Here is a 25,899-nt window from a genome sequence, read left to right as displayed (position 1 = left end):
CCTTTATGTCTTCACGGTGAATTGCTGCTTTATTTAACCGCTTCCATGTTGAAATTCAAGGTTGCTTAGGATGCAGCTTTGCTTTCAGAGCAGAATTCATCTGTTGTTTTGTGAACTGGTGTTCCCGTGCTGAACACAAAGCATTGGTGTGCGAGGGCTATAAAAAGAGGGTTTGGGGAGAGTTGTTGTTGAAAAGCCATACACACACACACAGTTTTCTCCTTCCTTTGGAACACAAGCCTGTTGCCTCTGCATATCTGCCAGGTTCTTTGTCACTGGCTTCACTGCTTTCCATGTTTTAGGAAAGCAAATTTCTGCAGCCTCTACTTGTTGGGAGCATCCTCCCATGGTTTAGAACCCTGGTCATCCAGGGTTCAGAATAGTGGGGGGAGCCTTCATGGGTAGAAAAGGCAGTGTGCCGCTGAAGTTCACTTTCTCAGCATGTGGACAGTGATGAAGCTGGCAGCGTGGACTCCTATGTGCTCTCCCCTTGCATGACGACAGCTGTGCATGTGAGGAAATGCCCAAATAGGGTTAGTGTGAATGCCTGCAGAGAACTCCCCACTTGCATGGGGACTAGCAAATGGAGCAAAAATCCAAGCTGAATTTCAGCAGCTGGGTTATGGTAGCTTGTTCCAAGTTTATTTTTCATTTTAAGTTCTTGGCTTGGATCGTGAAGCTGTGATGCAAGCTTGGCTTGCAGCTGCAGCAGTGTCCGCAGTTCATTAGTACCGGAGGCAACTCCCTTCCTTCGTTGTGTCAAACAGCATTGTCTTCCTTGGCGATAGAGGGAATATTACTGTAAATATTTGTGAATTCTATGCATGTGAAAGAGTTGCTTTACCTACTATTTGCAGCTTAAACGTACTAGGTTTCAGAGCACATAGCTGTGTCCGAAGTTTCAGTGGGGCTTTCTGCATGTTTTTGATGGGGAAGATACTTCCAAGCAAATGCAGTCCCACATTTTGTTTTTCAATGAGGACCAGTTTATTATGGGTGAGAGTACATGTGAAGTCTCCTTCCTAACAGTCCTTTGCAGCCAATTTCTTAAGGGCTCTGATGCACAAGGCAGAATGCAGGCATTGCGTTTTGAGTTGCAGTAGTGCGCTAGTGTACCACAATATGAGAGATTGCACCAGTGCACCTTCTACAAGGGTTGATCACTTTACTCATAGTCCTGTACTACCTTTAGAGGCTAACAAATATATCATGGCATTGTAAGCTTCTATGGGCCAGAGACCATTTTCAGGTGCCTAAAATGGCCTGAAGTGTAGGGAGGTGTTTAGCTCCTTAAGGCTCAGGGCACATGGTGAGAGGGAACATAATGCATTATCCTTGGGTGAAGCTAAGCATGTCTAGGTTTGGTCAGGGCTTGAGATGACAAATATCAGGGAGCTCCATTTATGCCTCCTTGAGTTCCATGTAAACCAGGCATGTCCGAAGTCTGTTTTAGGGGTGTAATCTGGCCCACTGGTTGGTTCAATCCAGCCCCTGTGACAGTTAATTTCCTGGGGTAATATCCTAAAAAACTCAACAACTTCAGTCCTACAAAAAGGTTAACGACTTTGGTCGGCCCTTTGGTCAGCCCTCACGGCCCTTCACTTCATCAGATCTTGGCCCTCTTTGAAAAAAGTTTGGACACCACTGGTGTAAACTGAGGATGGGAAAGGGCTTCAGTTCAGTGGTAGAGCATCTGTTTTGCATCTCAGGTTCAATCTCTCGCATGTGGGAATGTCCCCTGCCTAAAGCCCTGGCAGGTTTCTGCCAATCAGTGTAGACAATACTGAGTTAGCTAGCACAATGGTCCACCTCTGTGTTAGGCAACTTCCTATGTTCCTGTGGAGATGGAAATAAAAATTTGACCAAGGGGAGCACCCGTTGCAAGAAGGAGGAGTCACACTAGTATGCAGAGGACAAATGAATACAATCCAAGCAAAGTGTGTGTGTGCAGTGGCTCTAGTTTGTGCAAGGTCTTGTGTGACGTTCTTGTACCTAGAATGGTCCATTATAGATTGTTCATAGCCCTCTTTGTGGAGAAAGGGTGTGTTTTCCTTCACAAGCTAATGTACTGGTTTTAAGGGAAACAAAGGCGCTACCTAGTCTTTCTTTCTAGTGAGCTGTTTCTTCCCTCTCTCTCTCTCCCCTTCCTTCTCCAGACCAATGAGTGGAATAAGAATGATGACCGACTGCTGCAAGCTGTGGAGCATGGCGACGCAGAGAAAGTGGCATCGCTGCTGGGTAAAAAGGGAGCCAACGCCACCAAACACGACAGTGAGGGCAAGACTGCGTAAGTAGCTTAGCTAAGACGGCAACCATTTTTTATTCCGTACCCAAAAAATAAATAAAATTCCTGTTTGTTGGGAACTTGTAATATTGTGAGTTAGTGCTTCACGCTAGTGGCTCATCCAGATCCTAGCACTGCTATGCCTAATTCATTTGCAAACACTTTTATTTTATTTCATTGCTGGAATAATTATGTCAGGCACCACTGTTTTAAATCAAAGTACGGTGCATTTCCTGTAGAAATCAGCCATGCAGCATGTTTACTATGAGTGTCCAAGGTTTTTGTTAAATCAAATTTTCCACCTGCACCCAGCAAGACACCCCATGTTAAAAGAATAGAGTCAAATTGATTCAAAGTGTGTTTTCCTCCATGCTTACATGCTGTATCAGTGCAGTGGCAGTTTCTTCAGCTGTTGCTAAATGTTCTACCAATGGCCCTTGCGTTGATGTTAACCTCAACTCAGTGACATTTACACCCATTCAAGGCCCTTTGGAGCATGCTGAAAATCACTTGTCTATTCCTGCTGCTGCATCAGATTTGTGCTGCCTAAACTGGTACTTCTCAAACCCTGTGTTTCCCCAGGTTTCATCAAGATTGTCTTTTAAGCACAATGCTGCTGGTGCCTTAAAGTGTTCCATCATAGATAGCTCAACGAAGATGTCGACCCAGTGTGTGCCAGCTGTGAAAAAGGCAAATGCCATGCTAGGGATTGTTAGGGAAGGAGCTGAAAATAAAAAAGTTGCATGTCATAATACCATTATACAAATCTATAGTGCAAAGTCCTGCTTAGGAAGGCAGTTCTACTTGGCATTAACCTTGGTGCTGATGCAGATGTAATGCACTGGTTTAATCAAACTGAGGAAAGGAGAAATTTGTGCAGGAGTTGTGGTTAAGGGACTCATGCCCCCAAATTGCTAACACTGATTAGGAGATTGGTTCAGAAAGAGCACTCCTGCTTTTCTATGGGCCAAACAATCCATCACATAATTGGTTTTAAATTAAATGCAGGTCTGCCCTAATAACTTGTAAAGTGAGGGCTCTGCAAATGATGTACGCCAAGGTGTCTGTCGTCTTCTGCTTTCTTCCATAGTGTGTCCTATCAAGACAATTTTTGTCTGCCTGTGGTCCAGTATTGCGAAGTATCCTCAAGTCTGGAGAGAAATAGCTAGGGAGAAGGAATTGTGGACAGGAGAGAGTTCAGTGTTTCTTGATAAACTCTCATTTTTGTGCAAAAATCACACCCTGATTGCCATCATTATTTACACGTGAATTGGGACAGGTATGGTTTAGACATGCTATTGTCATGTGTAGGAAACCCTGTAATATATTTGTGTGGAATAATGCAATAAAGGATAGGCAGCTTTCTAAAAAATATTACTACACAAGACAGGGACAGGGAATCTGTGGTCCTCCGTGTGTGTGTGTGTGTGTGTTTGGACTCCCATCAACCTCAGCCAGTATGGCCAGTGGTTAGGGACGATCTCATTTGTAGTCAAAGAGGATCTGGAGGGCCGTGGGTCCCACACCAGAAACCTCAAAGGTATTTGCATATGTTTCCTGTTCCAGTACAAGTTCTGATGTCTCATGCAGAGTTTGCCATGCCTTTTTCTTTTTCTTTAAATAGAAGCACAAGATTTTTGGCATTAATGTTTTACAGCCACAAAAAGAATCAATTTTCTGGACAGTTGAGAAATAGCTTTATGGTTCACGTCCCTTGAAAAAGCAAAAGGCTTTTAAAATGTGGGCAGATTGGGAGAGAGGAAGAGCCATTCATAGGGAGAGTGAGTGACTCCTGGGCAACTTCTTGCACACTATGAAGCTGAAAAGCACAGCCCTCCAGGCTTTGTTTATGGAGCCACACGCTTGGCTTCTTGCTTGCTCTGCTAGTTCTGTTCAGCAGCGTTTTCTGTTTGGATGAAGAGTTTGGACTTGATATCCCACCTTTCACTCCCCTTAAGGAGTCTCAAAGCAGCTAACAGTCTCCTTTCCCTTCCTCCTCCACAATAAACACTTTGTGAGGTGAGTGAGGCTGAGGGACTTCAGAGAAGCATGATTAGCCCAAGGTCACCCAGCAGCTGCATGTGGAGGAGCGGAGACGCAAACCCAGTTCACCAGATTACGAGTCCACTGCTCTTACCCACTACACCACGCTGAATAAAGAAACGGAACGATGGTGTTGTCTGAAAGTGACCTGAACGGAATCCTCTTCCGTAGCATCTTAAATATGGCATTAAAAGGATCTGTATCCCTTTTTTTTGGGGGGGGGGGGAAGAATTTGAGTGGGCTGTAGCCAACTAAGTTTTACTCAGAGTAGACCTATTGAAATCAATGGACCTAAGTTATTCACATCTATTCATTTGACTGTGAGCAGGACTAATATTGGATACAGTCTGTTGGGTTCCCAAAAACACTCAAGCACATGAAATTTAAGTGTCCTGTTTATTTTGGCTGCATGCACACACTTCTTTACTGAGATTAGATTCTTCAGCCTCTGTAAATCCCAAGAGAGTGTGTTTCTTCAAGCTTCCTCAGCTGGAAAATGATGCATTACATGATCAGTTTTTACCAGGAAACAGTTGTTACCTGGGTTTGCATCAGAATCTCCTGCCAGTGGCGTAGCGTGGGGGGTGCAGGGGGGCCGGCCGCACCGGGCGCAACATCTCGGGGGGACGCTCGCACTCGAGTGCTAAAATCCACGGGTTAGGGGGCGCAAATTACTTGCCTTGCCCCGGGTGCTGACAACCCACGCTACGCCACTTTCTCTCCTGCTAAAACAAAAGGAAGAAACTTGGTTTAGGATCGCCTTTCAAGGTGCTTTGAGGACCTGGCTGTGGGACTTCAAAGCACCTTGCGCCTGCCATCATTCTGATATCAGGTGATTGACAGGTAGGGGCCCCTGATAATGATCTGTCTCACGGAGCTATAAAAGAGGTCTAAGAGCAAAGTTCATTTCTGCTGCATAGTTGCCCTTAGAGATGCCTTAGCTGATATTCCCAGCCTTAGATCTGTGCAGCCTCATTTTACGATGTAGCCATGGATGAATGAATTATCGATCCCATAACTGAATCGCTTCCTGGTGTGTGTGTTTACATAATTAGTCTGGAGGTGACACAAAGACCAAAATACAGCGACAAAGACTGTTATGCAACTAATTCTCCCAGTGGGATGGGGTTTTTTTGTATTTTTATTGTAATGGAACTGTCGACTGAAACATATCAACATTGCCCCCCTTTCCAAGAGCCTTCCCTGATGCTAAAACAGGAGTTTACCCTTTGCACTGCACTCATGCTAACTTTGCTCTATCTGGCTTATTACCATCATAGTCCAAACCTGGTAGAATAGGTGGGATATTGAGAGAAGTAGGAACTGCTATTGCTTGTGAATATTGTTTGTTTCCTTCTCATATAAGAAGATTCTCCGTTTAGGAGGGGAAAACACCACATATGTACTCAGTTCTGAGCTAGCTTGGATCATCTGAGATAAGAACTACTAATAAAACATATTCAGGCTGGCAGGCTCTCTGGCCCAGTTCACATATTTTATTTTTTTCCTCTGCTTTCCCCCCAGAAGCTCAATGTGTTTCTCCTGTTTTTATCCTCACAACAGCAGTGTGTGAGAGTCATCCAGTGGGTTTCATGCCTGAGTGGGGATTTGAACCCTGGTCTTCCAGATCCTAGTCCATCACTCTTAACTACTACACGACATTTGCTCACATATTTTAGCTGCTAGTGTGGAAGTGTTTCTGCTTTTTCGTCGTCAGATTCCACACAGATGTTGCCGTTCCTGTAGGCCGAATCCTTTCCTGCTCTGGTTCATGGAGGAAATACGTTATGCTTATACAAAAGGGAGGGTGTGCTGTGTGGCACCCTCTCTCCCCGACTCTGGGATGCTCTCCCAAAAGACATATGCCAGGCATCTATCCTGTATTCCTCCAGGCACCAAGTTTAAAAAGTCTTTATTTGCCTAGATAGTTGAAACGGGTGGTTGAGTGGTTTTTTTCCTTCCATTCAGTTGGGTTATCTTTGTTACTTAATGATTTATGTTGCTTTTAATGTTGTTTTGTGGATTATACGATTTAAAAATGTTTATATGAACCATTTTGGATAAAGGTGTAGTAACGGAAATTCCTTTAAATCAATAATAAAGTATGATTGATGTGATTATGTGGAACATGCCCTTCCCATGTCATTCTCTTACCTCTAGTTTTTTTTTATGCAGCACATGTCGTTTTCACTGGCCTTAGAGAAACTGGAGTCCTGATTCCAAGTTTGGGGTTTTCACGAACGCTAAGCAATTTTCACGAATGCCAAGCAAGCAGCAACTAAACGATGTAGCTGATCTCTGTGCATAGACTAGAAAGACTTCAGTGGCTTTTCACAAAAGTATTTAAACATTTGTTGTGACTTACTTCCTTGTTTTTTTTCAAAGAAGCACAGAAATATGCCTGAGGAGATTTGTCTTTTTGCGCATCAGATCCTCCTCCTGCCCCCGGGAGGGGAGGTGGTGGTGGTTCAGCTGAGGTTAGGACAAGATACACCTTGGAAAAGCATGATAATTGCAGTGAATTCATGATACTGGCAGAAGTTGCTCTCAATGATTGATGACATAGTTGAAACTACCTGGGAAGGTTAGCTAAGGTAATTTTGTAGGAGGTGGGTAAAACTTTGGTTTACAGACCTAAAATTGTGTGGGTGCAGTCGGACACAGGAATAAGAGGGAGCAGGATATTTAGAGCATTTGTACCTTGCTCATCAGGGATGCGGGTGGCGCTGTGGGTTAAACCACAAGATTGCAGGACCTGATAGTGCTTTCCCTACTTGAGATTTCCATCAACTGGCATACGGCAATTTACTTACTAGTGAGACCAAGATCCTTGACCACATGAACCATTGGCCTGATCTCACAGGCTCCTCTCGCACTCTTAAATTCCTTGCACTGGTAAATAGGAAAACTGAAGAAGCTTCAACAGGTGCCTCTTGCGTTCAACTGCAGAATCATTTCTATTTACAACGCTGCAAAAGAGAGCTAAAGTTGAAGCAGGCTGCTACCCATTAATGAAACACTGTCATGAAACTTACTGAGTGACTTTGGCCTGCCACTCATCTTTGCATGGTCCTGCATCTCCCTCAAATTTGCTTTAAAGGGTTGGAGGGGGTCCCAGGACAGATTTAGAGTGTGTGATGGGTGGAGGGAGATGGAGTTGAAGCAGAAGTTGTTGCACAAACTGGATGACTTTGTTGCATACACCCCTATGAGGCATCGAGGAACAGATAGTCTCTAAAAAAAGTGTTTTATGCCTAGCCTTTGTGGGTCTCTGCCAAAGATTTCAAACTAAATTCAAGAAATGTTATAATTGCTGTTTTGACTGACAATTGTATTTATAACTTAATCTGATTAAAACTCTGAAACTCCCTAAAAGGGTGTGGGTTTTTGTTCCGTCCTGTAGCATTATTCTACTCCTCCTTTTTTGTTACAAGCTCGGATCATTTGATGAACAGCTTTTAAGTTGGAATGAGCGTGACAACAGAGTTGCCCTTTCTGATAAAGCGTGTTCCTGGTTTGTTTGTTTTTTTAAATCACTCAACAGGCTGATCTTTTGCTAGTTAAAATTGTTAAAGTGAAGGTCAGGTTTCTTTACCTAAGGCAAGACAGGTCCAGAAAGTAGTTCATGCCCTAATTTCATCATAATGCATATGTGTTTTGTTTGAAAAAAACAACAACAAAAAACCTTGACTGTATGATTGTTTCCTTAAGCACAAAGTCAATTGGTTTTTTACTTCATCCCCTTTTTGTTCTTCATCTCCAGAATAGCGGGAAAATAAAAAAGTAGTTAAATCATGCCTCTTCAATAAACCAAGGATTGGGTAGGAAGATATGGTTAGATATTCCTGACAATCTGTGAAAATATGTTAAAATACTTTATTTCTCCTAACAGAATTTGTAGACAGACATGGCAGTTTACAGACATTAAAATATTCAAAATATATTTTTTTTAATTAGCAATTTTAAAAAGTAGCCATTGGCCACTTGCAATCGGTCAGCCCATCATTTGAAAAATAAGACTTTAGAGCCATCTTGCCCCCCAAATGGCAACTAGATATTTCATTTTGGCCACTGTAAGTTTGGTATAAGGAGCCATTTAGCACCTTGCTTATTTATCTGAGTTCCTGCAGCAATGACACCAGGACGATTGCATTGCAGGAGAATTGCAGGAGTGTACCGCATTCAAGCATTAGCAGAATATGTCATACCACCAGCCCTCCTGCCAAAACTTTGGTTGCTGTTCGATTTGCCATGGAGAGGCGTAAAGAGCCATCTGCCCAAGTCTTGGCTCCCAAGGGAGAAGGTGGTAAGAGCCAGTGTGGCAGGCCATTTTAAGCCCTTGCTCAAGTCAAAACATAGCCCTCAAAATTTACTTGCCAGCCTGGTTTTTAAAGCTGTTTTCCTACCCATTCACCAACTCCATCTTCTGGAGGTTTTGGGAAGTACAGGTCCAGATCCAAGTTGGAAACCACTGAGGGTGACTACTGAACCAATTCCATTGTCATGACAGGGAGAACCAATGTCCCAAATCTACCTGAGGTCAGGGCAAGGGAAGCAACAGAATGGGAAGAAGGAATCTCTCTTTCTTTCTTTCTTTCTCTCTAACTGGGGGCTGCAAATGAAGAAGCTGGATGCTCCATTCCCATCTAGGGTGAGGCCCAGCTACTGAAACCAAACACTGCAATCTGCTGACCTTGCAGGATTGTCTACCAGAAATCAGCTTGAAGTCCTGTGCTTGCCATAGAGTTAATTTCAGGGCTATAAAAAGGATGGGGACCTTTAAAGGGGATACTGTACTGGCTTCTAGGAATCTTAAATACTTCTCCACCCCTGTGGACAGATTAATGCCTGAAACGTTCCTAAATCCTCCTCCACTGGCTGTGAGAAATTTTGGGGAGAATATTCTAGCTCAGTTTGGGGACTGCAGGTGCAAAAGAATACTTGCATCCTTTGCCTCACTCGTTCATTCCTCTCAGGGGGTTCTGTAGAGGGAGTGGGACTCAAGGAATTGTTTAAGGGCCAAGCAAAATGTGTGGCTTGCCACAATTGCTAAAACTAGGCATTGAAGTGCATTTGGGGAGCAGTCTGGATAAGGGATCACAGTTTTTATGGAGGGGAGCTTTCACCCTCCCCTCCCCTGTCACTATCTTTAAAATACCCCCCCCCACACACACACACACTGCAAAAGAGCAAGAGGAACAAAACCTCCCTTTGGCTCCAAAGGAACCATTTTACCCATTGCTGTGCGTGTGTGTGTGTGTTTCTGGACTGCAATGGTTGAGGGGAAGGGTTAACCCACAAACACAAACACGTGCTAGACCACACTTGATTTTAATGTCTGTTTGTTTTAGGGTGGTTGTTTTTGTTGTTGTTTTTTTAAAAAATAAGATAATGAAGTTCTAACTCTGCTTAATGTCTGCTACATAATCTAAAATCTGCCCCCTATATTTTTTAAACAAAGTATAGGAAAATGAGTTACACCCTTTAACCCTATCTGGAGCCTCTTAAATGACTGGAGTGGGGGGGCATAATTTCTCTTTTTTATTAATGGTGCCTGTTTCTATTTGATGTGGTGTGTCAGCACATGCATCCAATTCTTGCGGAGGTAGCTGAGTAAAAAAAACTGAGTAACTTCCATGATTAGCTTAAGTGGTTTATTTCAGTTCTCTTTGTAGATCAAAGTAACAAAACTACTGCATGTTGGTGCTGATGTTTCATTCCAGCTTCTTGAGAGAGGCTTTAGCTAGGAGCAAGCTACGCAAGGAGTGCTTGAGCTCTTGGCATCTTTAAACATTTAAAAATTCACTAGGCCTATTTTTCCATCAGCTTCACAGCAGAATTCAGGAGGCTAAATGGAGCTGGGAATGAGAAACCCTTAAAATGGTGTGAAAATTTGTTCAGCTGCATGGACATAAGGTGTTACTTCCCCAATGTTACGTTAAAAAAAAGTTGCACTTTAGCCAGATGAGTTCTTAGCAAAGAAGAATAGTCTCCATCAATACTGCACTTAGTTCCACAAACTGATTTGGTTAAAATGTAATGCTAAACTACCGTTTAGCTTTACATGAACAAATGGCAGCATGGCCATGGGAAGGAAACTGGAAGATTCTGATTCGATTTTATACAAATCATGCCTTGTTACTTCTAAACCTGCTACTGTGGTTAGTCTTAACTATGGTAGGTAAAGGTAAAGGGACCCCTGACCATTAGGGCCAGTCATAACCAACTGGGGTTGCAGGGCTCATCTTGCTTTATTGGCCGAGGGAACCGGCGTACAGCTTCCGGGTCATGTGGCCAGCATGACTAAGCCGCTTCTGGCAAACCAGAGCAGTGCACGGAAACACCGTTTACCTTCCCGCTGGAGCGGTACCTATTTATCTGCTTGCACTTTGATGTGCTTTCGAACTGCTAGGTTGGCAGGAACAGGGACTGAGCAACGGGAGCTTACCCCGTCGTGGGGATTCGAACCGCCAATCTTCTGATCGGCAAGCCCTAGGCTCTGTGGTTTAACCCACAGCGCCACCCGTGTCCCTTCTCTTAACTATGGTGCAGAGAAGCAAAAGAGGATCAAAAACAAAGATTTGAGTTTGAAGCCCAATTTCTATCTTTCCTAGGCAACATAAACAACACTAAACAAAATGGACCATTGATCTGACTCACTTTAAGGCCACTTTCTCTCTATTTTTTTTGGGGGGGGATAAATTTTATTAGATTTTCAAAAGAAAGTATCTTTTTTTGTTCAGACTGAAATATTAATCTAGATAAAATAAAAACATAGATCCATCAAAAAAAGAAGGGAGGAAGAAAGAGAAATAGAGCTAGAAGAAAGATTAAAGAGAGAGAAAGAAAGAAAAGTTAAGAAACTAAAGAACTTTCGATTCTTTGTCAGTCAGCATTATTCAACTCATCCACTCCAGTAAAACACCCAGGATGACCACTTTCTATAGATAACCAACGTTATCGTCAACCTTCAAACCCAAATACCATTTCTTTTTCTTTTCAACACACAAAGTCTGAGAGGTTTCCAATCTAGTAAATGTTGACAACGACTTGATTGAACATGTCAGTTTTGCCATCTCAGCTAAGTCTTGTCGTTTTAATAACCATTCCTCCCTTGTTTGTTTGCAATGAGTCTTCCTATCATGGTACACTGGAAGGATACTTCCTACACTATGTGCTCCTCAGAGCATTCTCCTTTCCTCTGGTTCCCATCAACTGCCTGGCAGTGGAGATGGAACACAGCCACTAGGATTAGTAGCCATCAGCAGCCCTTATCCTCCACGAATTTGTAGCCACTGCTATTACTGCTTTTATTAGCAAGGGGTGTATGCTTATCTCTATGCTTATCTCTGCCCCCTTCCCAAGATTCCTTTCATCTTGTCTGCCAGTCACCCTGCACAGTCAGGGGAAAAAACAATGCTGTCCAGGGTTGTAAAGACTGCGGAGAGAATAATTGGGTGCACTCTTCCCACCTTGGATCAAATCTATGCTTCCAGGTGTCATAAGAAAGCTGCAGAGATAGCGCAGGATAGTGCACACCCCGGAAATGATTTCTTTCAGCTTCTGCCTTCTGGAAGAAGGTACAGGGTTATAAAGACTAGGTCTAGCCGCCAGTTTCTACCCAAATGCGATTTTGGTTTTAAACGCATTGTAAGGAGTCTGTATGGGAGTATATTGTATTTTAAAATGGGGTATCAGAGTTTTTAGGGGGCTAGCCAGGTTGGGATAGCAGGCTTGTTGGGTTTTGAATGTCTTATGTAGATTTTCCAATTTTGTTGTTCTGTATGGGACAATGACAATAAAGATTATCGTAGATTATCGTATCGTAAAAGTATAAAAGGTTTTCTTCCTGGCTCCTTATGTGCCCACTTCCATAAGGATCACCTGTGCTGCAAAAGTCTTGTGTTGCGGCCAGATACATGACGGCCCCTCAAGCTTCTGAGTACTTCTACATCGCGCATGCTCATCACTTGAAGGCCCTCACACTAACATGCACACGGTGTCCCGTGAAAAGGTATTGAGTCCAAATTGAAGTTCTTTCCCTGGTGGGGAAGCTACGATGACTCATAGCGCAACTGCGAGCCAAGGTTTGTTGCTGTGGTCAGTGAACGGTGAGCATCCATGTGCAAACTGGTCCTAAGAGATGGCTTCAAATTTAATCACATCTGCTGAAAGTGGCTGAGGCAAGGCTCCTTCACTTTGCAGCTGGAATGCGTTTGGCTTTGTTGAAGTGGGAGCTGGAGGAACGAAAGGAGTCCTTGAGTTTGGAACAAGGAAGGAAGTGGAAGGATTGTTTTCTTTTCCTCAACTCGAAATCCCATGGGCATAGAAATCACAGCCTCTCCTCCACAGCAGCTGAGGAAGGGAGTATCTCTTGATAGATGCCTAGTTGTGGTTAAAAGCAATGATAGGCAGGCTAAAGAAGTCCATGTTTGGAGCCTCTGGTTTCTATGTTTGTCGCCACTACCGGAGAGGCCCTAATATACCGTATTTTTCGCCCTATAGGACACACTTTTCCCCCTCCAAAAATGAAGGGGAAATGTGTGTGCGTCCTATGGGGCGAATGCAGGCTTTCGCTGAAGTCTGGAGAGCGAGAGGGGTCGGTGCGCATCGACCCCTCTTGCTCTCCAGGCTTCAGGAAGCTATCCCCCCAGCCCGGCAAGCTCCCAGAGCGATGCCAAAGCTGCGCGCACCTTCGCCATTCGCTCTCGGACCCGTTCTGGGGGCTGGGGTCGAGGGAAGCTCGGTCTTCCCCAGCCCCGTGCCTGGGGGGGTAATTTTTTCCCCTTTATCCCCCCCCCCAAAAAATCTAGGTGCGTCCTATGGGCTGGTGCGTCATATAGGGCGAAAAATACGGCAATTTCATCCTTATTTCAACAATTTTGTTTTTTTGGGCAAAGGCATTTAGTCCACCGGGAAGCCATAAATCACCAAGGGGTTGTTGGCAAGGGAGACATGCTGTTTTGAAAGAGACTGGACATACACCCCAGGAAAAAGGGGGTGCAAATAGTTTGCATTGGAAAGGGATGTTTTCACTCAAAACAAGCCTCTAGACAATGTGCAAAGAGTTCAGAATGTACTGCAGACAGCGCCACTGCAAATAAATATATCTAAATGTGTTCCCAGAATAGAACAGGCACTTTTCTTGTGCTTTGAGTTGCATATACTGTGTTCTTGAATGATCCCATATTGTCAAAGGCACAAATCCTTAGTTGTTCCTGCATTCCAAAAAGGGGGGGGGGTCCTGCTTTTTATGCATTCAGTTTTATTTGCTTTTATTTGTTGAAATAGGTAGGTATTGTTGCAGGATAACTGTGCTGTCCAGTTTTGCCTTCTGGGTGGAGAGCATGTGTTCTCCCAGAAAGTCATTTTATTTGACACCACCTAGAAGGGACTGGGTGCTTATATGGAGCTCTCAGTGAAGACTTTTTCTGTTTGTCTCTAAGATGAAAATCAAACCGTTACAAGTAAAGTGTATTGTGGCACAGATTTCTTATGCAAGCAAAGGCCACAAAGTTTAATGGCCACAAAGTTTAATGTCATCAATGTCACCATCACTTTAGCCAACTCGTTCCTCCAAGTGTTTTAATTATTGCAAATACTGTTAAAATGTATACACACCAGAAGTGTGGTTCGCACGTTTCTACCCAAGTATCTCTTTATTTTTGTAAACTTATTTGAGTGTTATGGATTTAGTTTTATTTGAATGTTTACATCATGCTATGTCCTAACTAAGTTATGAGCCAAACTGTTGGCTAGAACGTTGCCTCTTCCCGGTCCAACCATGTATACATAGTTTAGAGAACATTTCCTGGGAACAAACTGTTTATAAAGTTCAATTCATTGGTGCCTTGGTAAGCAAGTTTTAGTTCTTAGTTATTTGTAAATAGATTTGTCGTCCAAAAATGTGTTCTCTCAGTGGGCTCTAACGGACCTTCTTGAACGATTTGCCTTTTTAAAGAATTGGTTTATTTTAAAATACTTGATTTGGTCATTATCTGCTGCAGTGGCAAAGCCAGCTAAAAATGGGGTGGGGAAATGTAAATGGTACTGTTAATAAACTTAGGTGTCTAGCTCCTCCCCTTTGACCTTACCGCCTTGGGTGACCATCCTAAATATCTTCGCAGAAACTTACGAAAAGCTTGGCCTATCGCTCAACATCCAAAAAACCAAAGTGCTGCGCCAACAAGCACAAAACCCCTCTGCAACACCACAAATCCAACTCAATGATGTAACGCTGGAAAGAGTTGATGACTTCTCCTACCTGGGCAATTATCTTTCCACAAGGGCCAAGACTGATGCCGAAATCCAGTGTTGCCTGAGCTCTGCGAGTGCAGCTTTCTCCCGATTGAAGTGCAGAGTTTTTGAAGACTGGACATTCACAGAGAAACCAAAATGCTTGTTTACAAAGCTATTGTACCTTACTGTATGCTTGTGAAACATGGATCACTTCTAAACGCCATCTCCAACTCCTTGAAAAATTCCATCAATGGTGTCTCTGAAAATTTTTACACATCACTTGGGAAGACAGGCGAACTAATGCCAGTGTACTGGAAGATGCAAAGTTCACCAGTGTCAAAGCAATAATTCTTCAACATCAACTTTGTTGGACTGGTCGTGTTGTTCAGATGCCTTCCATGTATTGTCTTCCAAAGCAACTACTCTATTCCGAACTTAAAAATGGAAAGCGTAATGCTGGTGGTCAACAAAAGAAGTTTAAAGGCTCTCTCAAGGCAAATCTTAAAAAATGTAGTATAAACACAGACAATTGGGTAACACTGGCCAGTGAGTGCTCCAATTCGAGAACAGCCTTTACCAAAGGTGTTATGGACTTTGAAGATGCTCGAACTCAGGACGAAAGGGACAAATATCCTAAGAGGAAGGCATGTTTGGCAAACCCTCACCGTGATCAGCTCCTGTCCTGAAACCTATGTCTCCACTGTGGAAGGACGTGAGGATCCAGAATTGACCTCCACAGTCACTTACGGACTCACTGTTAATACCATGTTCATGGAAGACAATTTTACTCAGCTATGAGTGATGGAAGAAGAAGAAGAAGAAGAAGAAGAAGAAGAAGAAGAAGAAGAAGAAGAAGAAACCACCAACAACAACAACAACTTCTTAGATGGAGAACAGTTCAGTCCACCAGGACACTGAACTTAAGGTGGCAATCCTTAAGACCTAGGATATCAGCGATCAAATCGCCACTTGGTCATGAAACTCACTGGGTGACTTTGGGCAAGTCTCTGTCTCTTAGCCTAACCTATCTCACAGGTTTGTTGTAAGGATTAAATGAGGAGGGAGAGAGCTATGTACACCACCTTGAACTACTTGGAGGAAAAATGTAATATAAGTGCAGTACCAGTAAATGTTCTTTCAATGTAGATCTCTGAGGAAGCCAAGGTCAAATCCTGTTTCTTTTCTGAAGCTCACTGAGTGATCTTGGGTCTGTCATACTATCCCTCAACCCAGCCTACCTTACAGAGCAGTGGTGAGCATGCTGCCTTGAGTTCTTAGCAGGAAAGGTGGGGTAGAAATGTAGAAAATTCCAAAGACATTAATTTCTCCTGAAGGCACATATTAACTGCGATCTACAGGAAATTTAACCTACCAGTTCCTTTTTGCTTACAGTGGAGTAATGCCAACGGAGCTGGAGATAATGGAATTGAACCAGATGACTTGCAATCTATCTCTCTCTTTTTCAGCTTCCACCTGGCTGCCTCCAAAGGGCAGGCAGAATGCCTCAGGATTATGATGACTCACGGTGTGGATGTAACAGCACAAGATGCGACAGGTACCCAAACTCGGGGGGGGGGTCCCCACCCCTTTGCTCCCCTTGTTGCTGTTTTTGAGCTTTCACCACACATGTAAATAGGCTTTTTGCATGCTCAGCTTACAAATGAGCATGTGCAGGTGTCTTATGATGAATCGTCTTGCCCAGGGCTGTCTGCAGTACCCCCAACCCTTGTGATCTCTCCAACCTCTTCAGTTTAATTTGAAATGTTGGACGCTGCATCTGAGATGGTAGTTCCTGCAATGTGAGCCACCTACTTCTGTACTGTGTCCCCCCTTCTCTGTCTTTTTGTGCTGGATTCACAGTTGTGCAGCACACACCTTGTTAAATCTGGCACTTTTAGTTTGTTCAATACTCTACATGTATTGAAAACCTAGTGTATCATTTCGTCCGCATCTGTAGACTAAGCCGAGCTGGCTTTTTGATCCAGGCAGCTATGGAACCCCTGAAGAAGATCTTAATGTCAATATGTATAGAGTTTACAGGCAAGGGCTTAAGCCAATGGTTGGGAAATGGGCCATATGTGATGTCAGGTGGTGAGGTGGGCAAAGACATAGCTGCACCTAAAAGGGATTTGAAGGTACAGGCGCTCCTTCAGGTATACAGGGCCAAAGGCCATTCAGGGCTTTAAAGGTCAGCGCCAAGACTTTGAATTGTGCTTGGAAACGTTTGCAGGAACAAGACCCACAATGTCAGGTGACTGACAAGGACTTGGCTGTCAGTTGGGTGCATGGGGTGGGGTGGGGTGGAGAGGTAAGAATCCACTCCACTGGCTGGATCCAATTCTCCATCCTTGACTTAAGCCAAATACAAAATTACTTTGGCAAGTATATTTGCCGCAACTTTACCTGGATTTGCACTTAACTCGGGGTGGGGGGGAGTATCAGTATATACCCACTCTGTATTGCACTCTGTATTGCATCAATATGTTTAACGGGGAACAAAGCAGGTTCTTCAAGTCTGGAGAGGGACATCCTCTCGCAGTGAACCTGTTTCATGGTGTTCCAAGCCCAGAGGATCACTTCATGTATAATAGCGTGCTTCACAATTCTTGGAGTATTTGAAATCATTTCCCATTTGTGCAGGGCACAGTGCATTGCACCTTGCAGCCAAGAACAACCACCCTGATTGTGTCAAGAGGCTCCTTCAGGTGAAGTATATTTTCTGTTTCTCTTCACTGCCACTTCTGAAGTTCTGATAAACACTAGCATGCTTCCAAGTTCTCTTTTAAAGCAGCCATCTTAATAGCACATAAGAGTACAGAACAGTTGATATTTAAGGACTTCTTTGTGCCCAGGAGTATGAGAGGATTCTTAACCTGTGTTGCCCAAATAAACAGGCATATACTGAGAACTTTTGCCCATCTAGTTCAGAATTGTCTATATGGACTGGCAACAGCTATCCAGGGTTTCGGGAAAGGGAAATTCCCAGTCCTACCTGGAAGATGCCTGGGATTGAATCTGGGATCTTCTGCACGCAAGGTAGATGTTCTTGCCACCAAGCTATGTTCCTTCTAGCCACTTTCTCCTGCACTTTAACATAATGAAAGCTAGTGATGTGGTGTTGTGACACCAGTTCTGGAGTATGGTTCTTGCTGTTATGATCTGGTCATTAGTGCTCAAATATGATAAACACTTAATCTGTAACATCCGAGAGACTTGCTTTGGCAAATGTAAGAGCTGCAGCTGCCCAAATAAAACCCATGTTTGTTGCGGAAGGCGCTGAAATCTGCCAACTAAAAATACTTCTTGTCCAATTTGTCCACAGCTGGATTTGGTAGTGCCTGTTAAATGAATAATTGAGTGGTGTATCTGTGTGTCTACTCAAAATTCCTCTAGTAATCTACCTGTAGGAATAGTTCCAGTGGTTTTTTCCCTTACCTCTTTTAGGGATCCATATGGATTAATTTAACAAACTATTATGTTTAAGGAAGCCCATTTGATTTCAATGCAAGAACAGGTGGAATACATTTCATATAATTGTTCATATCCCTTTTTTTCCCCTTTGCATGTACTTTTATTTTAACCAGTCAAGGACAAACTGCCCCAAACTGCTATCATGTGGCCTTGATCACACACGAAGGGGTGTCTCCGAGACAGTTGTTGTGATTGTGCAAAGACTTTCCTCCTCCTCCTCCAAAACCCACAAATCAGTTCTGGGTATTCCCCAACTTTCACAATCATATGCGGGAGGAGGAGGCAGGGAAGAAGAAATGTTTCTGTGAGCAGGACATCGTTGTTGGATACAAGCCCAAATGAAACCTGGGTCCATGAACCTTCATTTTACTTTTTCTCCAGTCTTTAAAGAAGGCCCTAGGTAGCTCTCTAAATTTTCTTCGTATTCCACAAAAGTATTTTTCCCCAAATAGCAATGAACTTCAAAATGCTTTTTGCTCCATGCCTTGCTAAAAGACTCATTTTTGCCATCCTACAGTCTAAATGTCCACCAGAGAGCACTGATAGCTCTGGGAAGACAGCTTTACACTATGCAGGTAATATTTCTACTTCCCTCTCTCTTTCATATTCCCATACCCCACCTTGACCTTGTTAGGTCCGCCCTACGCAATCCATGCCTTCACAATGGGAGTTCCACAACTAGGGTCCCTGTGCAATGAGCTCCAGGCCTCTCTGTGATGAGCTATGGTCATCAGTGAGATTGTAAGCAGCCTCCCCTGCCCCACTCATGCAATGAGACTTCTCCCCACCCTCTACTCACCCTTCTTGTTACAGTGTTCCCCTTTCCCCCGAGCAGATTTAGGAAGTGCAGTGGGGGGAAGAGGAGGAAACACCCCACTGCACAAGCAGACCTCATTCTACACATGCAGCAACTAAATCTTGCCCAGTATCTAGGCCCCAAACCCTTCGGGGGTTTTTAGGTTAATGTTATTACTTTGACTTGAGCCCAGTTAATACATAGGTAGCCAGTACAGACACTGCAGAACTGGCCTTGTATGATATCAGCTAGAAATACTCTTGCAGCTGCATTCTCACTAGTCAGGCTTTCTTCAAGGGCAGGCTTACTTAAAGTGCATAAGTATTAAGAGTAGATGGTTGGCTCTTTCTTTCTTTCTTTCTCCCTCTCATACACCGCTTTTCAGGAAATTCTAGTTTGTCATTGTTGGAGACAAGATGTAGAACTATATCAGCCTTCTCCAAGCTGGTGCCCTGCAGATGTTGTAGGACTACAGCCCCCATCTTCCCTGGCCATTGGCCAAGCTGCTGGATGTTGTAGTCTAGAGCACCTGCAGCCAAACCTCTGCTGGAGGACCGCTGGTTATGTAGGGGTGGCAGAAATGTGGTTTCGCGTGATTTCAGCAAGGCTGGAAAAATCTCTCCAGTGGTATGGACTCTGCAGGAGTTTTGAACAACTAATCTCACAGTTCCTTGAAGAGCTAAAACAACTTATTACAGCATAGTCCATGATAGCTTATGTCACAACAGAGTATTTAAGGTGCTATGGGACTCCTTATTGTGTTTGCTCTTGCTCTAATTTTGCAACTCTCATTTTCTTCTTCTTTTAGCTGCTTGTGGCTGCCTTCAAGTAGCTCAGCTCCTGTGTGAACACAAGTGTCCAATTAATGTCAAAGATGTGGTACGTAATCATTATCTCATGGATAACCTAGTGCGTTAAAAAAACCTTAAAAGCTATGCAGTGTACTTCAGTTTCTGAAACCTCGTTTTTAAATCTTCTAAGCAGGGCAGTTTCCCTCTTGTCTGCAGCAAATGAGTTTCTTCTTCGTTCACTGTATTTCTTCCAGTTAGCACATGTGACGTCTGAGTGGGAGGCCCGATCAGCACATTTACATGAGCCAGAGCACTTTGCTCAGTTGCAACCCCCTCCACATGTCCCCACATATATCATTTCCTATTCAGACATGACAGTGCTAACCAGAAATGTGCAGTGAATAAGTAACAAATTTATCTCCCATATAAGGTATGAACAAGTCTTTTATATTGCTCTCTGATTCTGCACCAGTACTCAAAGTATGGCAGGTGTGCATGCCTAATGTTTATTACACTGTAGGAAAAGCTTGGAATCATTGAATCGTAGAGTTAGAAGGGACCCCAAAGGTAATCTAGTTCAACCCCTGCAATACAGGAATCTCAGCTAAAGTAACCATGACAGATGGCCAGCCAACCTCTGCTTAAAAACCTCCAAGGAAGGAGAGTCCACAGCTTCCCGAAGAAGACCATTCCACTGTCAAACAACTCTTACTGCCAGAAAGTTCTTCCCGATGTTTCGTTGGATCTCCTTCCTTGTAGCTTGAAGCCATTGGTTTGAGCCCTACCCTCCGGAGCAGGAGAAAACAAGCTTGTTCCGTCTTCCATGTGTCAGTCTTCCTGTGAGGAAAGCGAGTAACCTTGAGCTTGAGTGGAAACAGCTCAGTAGGGAGGGAGCCATATGTAGCTGGCTTCTCCCATTTCCTCCACGCACATCCCATTATGCACAAAGATTAACACTTACCAAAGTCTCATCTTAGCTTTTCTTTGGTATTTTGGTTCCTGGCCATCCCTTACTCAGCGACATTAGAGTTTTGGTTTGTTAAGTGGTTAGAATCATATACAGTGGTACCTCGGTTTAAGAACAGTTTGGTTTAAGAACGATTCGGTTTACAAACTCCACAAAACTGGAAATAGTGTCCTGGTTTGAGAACTTTACCTTGGTCTATTATAATACTTATTGAATTTCATTTTAAAAACCAAGCAATTAACATTTTCACTTGTCATCACATATATTTTGACTCTCTCGAGTCTTTGACACTCCCCCTTCCCCCAATTGACTTCCTTACATCCTTACATAATTTCTTTAGCATTTCAAATTCCCCCTATTTACCTACTTTTATTTTTAAATATTCTTTTATAATTGTAAACAGGTTTCTACCTCTACTTAGACTGAGAACTTTACCTCGGTCTAAGAACTGAATTTGAACGGTGGAAGGGCACCGGCGGCAGGGAAAGGGCACCTCGGTTTAAGAACGGTTTGTTTAAGAACGGACTTCCGGAACAGATTAAGTTCGTAAACCGAGGTACCACTGTACTCTGATCCTGAAAGCAGCAAAGGGCTTATAGGTGCTGTGTTGAGCCTATGAGTAAAGGGAGCTCAGAACTCTGCAAAGGTAATGCAGTGGGGTTTTACATGCATTGCTGCATGGCTAGCTGTTGTCTATTGACCCTTAGACAGCAAGATTTTGAGCACCTGTTAAAAGAGGTTGCACTGCACACAGGGACCTGTTTTCACATAAGGGTTACATTCTCTGAAGTTAATCTTTTTAAAATCTACTGAATAACTGATAGCGTTTAATCTCTTTTTTATTTTTTTAAAAAACTAGGATGGGAATATACCTTTGTTACTGGCTGTACAAAATGGCCACACTGAAGTAACCAAATACCTTCTGGAGCATGGCGCAGACATCAATTCCAGAGACAAAAATGGAAGGTACAAATAAACTTACTTAGTACTCACAAACTTTTTCAACGTTAATCGGGTCTAAGGATCTCATCCTAATCCGAGATCAGATTTTAGATTCTTCACCGCTAAATATCTTATGGTTGTGGTTTAGGTCCAATTAAGCTGTCACTGTACTTCTTGCTTATATTTATTAGCTTGAAAGCTAACAAAAAGCCATGCAAGAGATGACATGTTTTTCTGGTTCTTCTAAAGTCACCCGATTTCTCCGTGACTTTCAGAGAAGCTGTTTTGCAGCGTTTGACATCTCGAGGCACAGCCTAATAAAGTTGTCAAAGCTGTATCCTTTTTGATGTTTTCCCTTCTTGCAAGCACTCATTATGCCTCTTCCCATCCAGAGGCAGGTTACAGTGAGATACAAAATTCTAGACTGGGTTGACATAGGCTGCTGCTAAAAAAAAAAAAAAGCTCTTCTGGCAAAATTATGGTCAAGCAGAATTCTGTGTGGCTATATGGTCAACAGAGGATCTTGTCCGCCAGATACATCTGTCCTACAAATTCATTTTGAGTAAGGCTATCAGTAGCGGCTGGCTATGTCATATCTCTACTGTTGGAGAAAGTATGCTTCTGAATACCAGTTGCTGGGAGCCAAAACTGGGCAGAGTGCCATTGCACTCAGGTCCTGCTTACAGGCTTCCCTTAGGCTTCCGTTTGCTGGATGCTGGGCTAGATGGGACTTGACCTCATCCAGCCCTTTGCAGCATGCATAAATGGCTCAACCTCTTAGGGAAAGCGTTATTGGTTCACTCTCAGGTGCCTCCCCTGTCTTGCAGTGATCTCTTACAGTAGATCAAGTTATAGATATGCTGTAAATTCAAGTCAGGACAAATTTTGTTGATGACACAATGACCATAACTTTCTGCAGGAATAGGAAAGTGTCATCTTATCAGAGGAATGCCTGTCAGCTTTTTTCACTTCCTGGACTCAGCTGACTGCCCAATCTTCTTCTGCTGCTTGAACCTGTAGGCACTCGTCTCCTGTAGGATAACAAATGAGCCACAAACTCACAACCTTCAGGGGGTGTTGTTGTTGTTGTTGTTATTTTGAGGGGGAAAATTTTTTTCCTCCCTCAAAATTTATTAGTTTTCTCTTATAACACATAGACAAAAACACAAAAGAAAAACATTACATTTGACACAACATAAAAACTTAACAATAAAGGACCCCTGACCATTAGGTCTAGTCGTGACCGACTCTGGGGTTGCGGCGCTCATCTCGCTTTATTGGCCGAGGGAGCTGGCATACAGCTTCTGGGTCATGTGGCCAGCATGACTAAGCCACTTCTGGCAAACCAGAGCAGCGCACGGAAATGCCGTTTACCTTCCCGCCGGAGCGGTACCTATTTATCTATTTGCACTTTGATGTGCTTTCTAACTGCTAGGTTGGCAGAAGCAGGGACCGAGCAACGGGAGCTCACCCCGTCGCGGGGATTCGAACCGCCGACCTTCTGATCGGCAAGTCCTAGGCTCTGTGGTTTAACCCACAGCGCCACCCGTGTCCCTTAACAACAATAAAAACACACAAAATAAAAGAATTCCCCCCCCCTCTTATTCCCTGGTGTATTTACATTGCTAAAAGACTTCCTCGACACCCTCCAATCTGGATTTCATCCTATTACATATTTAGCAGTTCCCAATTTCATATTTACAACATCAGTATCTTCAGGGGGTGTTATTGCTTTGCTAATCTCATGCCTGTGGCTCCTCCTTATATTGTCTGTTTGCCAACTTGCTCTAGGACGGCTCTGATGCTGGTGTGCGAAGCAGGAAACCTCAGCATTGCAGAAGTCCTTGTCCAAAAAGGTGCAGACATAAACCTGGTGGATGCGCTTGGACACAATGCCCTGCATTATGCTGCAGTCTCTGAAAATACAGGGATTCAGAATCTCCTTCAGTTGAAAATTGTTCAGGATGCTGGTATGTCTACACTTCTTAAATTATGTGGTAGGGTTCCCCATGATAAGGATGGGGAACCTGTGCCCCCCCCCCGATGATATTGATATACAAGATGGGTGACACCTGGCTTGAGAGCAGTACATGTGAAAAGGATCTAGGAGTCTTGGTTGACCACAAACTTGACATGAGCCAACAGTGTGACGCGGCAGCTAAAAAAGCCAATGCAATTCTGGGCTGCATCAATAGTATAGCATCTAGATCAAGGGAAGTAATAGTGCCACTGTATTCTGCTCTGGTCAGACCTCACCTGGAGTACTGTGTCCAGTTCTGGGCACCACAGTTCAAGAAGGACACTGACAAACTGGAACGTGTCCAGAGGAGGGCAACCAAAATGGTCAAAGGCCTGGAAACGATGCCTTATGAGGAACGGCTAAGGGAGCTGGGCATGTTTAGCCTAGAGAAAAGGTTAAGGGGTGATATGATAGCCATGTTCAAATATATAAAAGGATGTCACATAGAGGAGGGAGAAAGGTTGTTTTCTGCTGCTCCAGAGAAGCGGACATGGAGCAATGGATTCAAACTACAAGAAAGAAGATTCCACCTAAACATTAGGAAGAACTTCCTGACAGTAAGGGCTGTTTGACAGTGGAATTTGCTGCCAAGGAGTGTGGTGGAGTCTCCTTCTTTGGAGGTCTTTAAGCAGAGGCTTGACAACCATATGTCAGGAGTGCTCTGATGGTGTTTCCTGCTTGGCAGGGGGTTGGACTCGATGGCCCTTGTGGTCTCTTCCAACTCTATTATTCTATGATATTGGACTATGTGATCCCTGATCATAGGCCATGCTGGCTGGGGATGATGGGAGTTGGAGTCCATCAACATGTTTGGGGGCAGGCACATATTCCCCACCCCTGCTGTAGGGGCTACCTGGGGAGGCATGAGGTTCTTACTCAAACTTTCTGGACTGTCTATGCCAGAAGACAGGATGCTGACTCAAAGAATTGTAGAGTTGGAAGGGACCACAAGAGTCATTAATCCAACCCTCTGCAGTGCAGGAATCTTTTGCCCACCATGGGGCTCAAACCCACGACTCTGAGATTAAGAGTCTCATGCTTTACCAGCTGAGCTACTCTGTCCATTCTCCTAGTCTCTGTTTTACCACCTTTGGTAGAGCTGCTTCGAGCACTGAGCTTGGCACACAGCCTGGTCTTTGGACTGTCAGAGGAATGTGCTATCTTGGGTCTGTCCAAAGTGGGTTGCTTGTTTGAAAGTGCCCTCATGTCTCTCTCTGCACGAAAAAGATTATTACATTGTGGAAAGAAGGCTAGGCTTCAAAGATGCATTGGCTTTGCCTGATTAAAGGTAAAAGGACCCCTGACCGTTAGGTCCAGTCGTGGCCGTCTCTGGGGTTGCGGCACTCATCTCGCTTTATTGGCTGAGGGAGCCGCCGTACAGCATGACTAAGCCGCTTCTGGCAAACCAGAGCAGCACACGGAAATGCCGTTTACCTTCCCGCCGGAGCGGTACCTATTTATCTACTTGCACTTTGACGTGCTTTCGAACTGCTCAGTTGGCAGGAGCTGGGACCGAGCAACGGGAGCTCAACCTGTCGCGGGAAAGAAGGCTAGGCTTCAAAGATGCATTGGCTTCAGCTGATTAGTCCTTAGTAAATGCCCGGTTCCCAGCCTATGATCTCAGGTATTCTTATTTGCATCTGAATCCATATGAAGAAAGGGGCCTGCTTCCTAAATAGCTGGGAGTTTAGGATCCAAATGGAAATTTATTAAGCAGAAAGAAGATATATCAGGTTTTCGATTAAAAGGCAATGTTTTGTTTTTTCACCTACAGATGTCAAGTCACCAACAAAGCCAAAGCAGGTAAAAAGGAAAAAAAGAATCAGAAATGCTTTATTACCATAATAACAATTAGCCTCAAGCTCTGAAAAAAAGAAACAAAGGCTTAGAAAGTAATAATGGAAGTGATTTGTTTTGTTAAGTGATTCCAGAAGCATATGCAGTTATAATAAACTCATAGATAGTTCCCTTTCATTGATATCTGTATGATATTGGTGAGATAGCTGTCTCCTCTTATCTCTAACCCAATTGTTCCCATATCCTTTGTAAGGACAGGGCAGAACTCGCTTTGTTATGACATGTCTGTGATGGGAACCTCCAGCATTTCCTTAAAATAAGTTAATAGTTATGGAGCAGTTGCAAATCAGTTGAGGCTTGAAGTACTGGAAGGAGAAGGTTTAATGCTTTTCTGTGCACCATTTTCCTGAATATCCCCCTCCAATCCAAAGTTGCTTTGCCCAGAAGGGTAAATATGCAGCCATGCATAAGGTACCTGTATGTTTTCCACCATGGAGCAATTTTGATTGGTGGGTAAATGGCACAGTGAAGCATTACAGCTTCCTCCCT

General features: G+C 43.7%; 1 protein-coding gene across 3 annotated transcripts in view; it reads left to right on the top strand.

The window, feature by feature from the left end:
• The window catches only part of RAI14 (retinoic acid induced 14), a 94,013-nt gene that overhangs the window by 55,967 nt on the left and 12,147 nt on the right, over positions 1–25,899 (top strand). For all 3 annotated transcript variants that reach the window (XM_081929635.1, XM_081929636.1, XM_081929634.1), the window contains exons 3-10: positions 2,157–2,287; positions 16,033–16,121; positions 17,207–17,271; positions 18,555–18,612; positions 19,642–19,712; positions 21,451–21,557; positions 23,325–23,503; positions 25,328–25,356. In XM_081929635.1, coding sequence (XP_081785761.1) covers positions 2,157–2,287; positions 16,033–16,121; positions 17,207–17,271; positions 18,555–18,612; positions 19,642–19,712; positions 21,451–21,557; positions 23,325–23,503; positions 25,328–25,356 — 729 coding nt within the window. The remainder of the gene's footprint in view (positions 1–2,156; positions 2,288–16,032; positions 16,122–17,206; positions 17,272–18,554; positions 18,613–19,641; positions 19,713–21,450; positions 21,558–23,324; positions 23,504–25,327; positions 25,357–25,899) is intronic.

This window comes from Podarcis melisellensis, assembly GCF_964234715.1.
Source record: "Podarcis melisellensis genome assembly, chromosome: 11".
Lineage (NCBI taxonomy): Eukaryota > Metazoa > Chordata > Lepidosauria > Squamata > Lacertidae > Podarcis > Podarcis melisellensis.
Note: the sequence above shows the minus strand (reverse complement) of the source record. Positions and strands in the feature narration are given on the sequence as shown.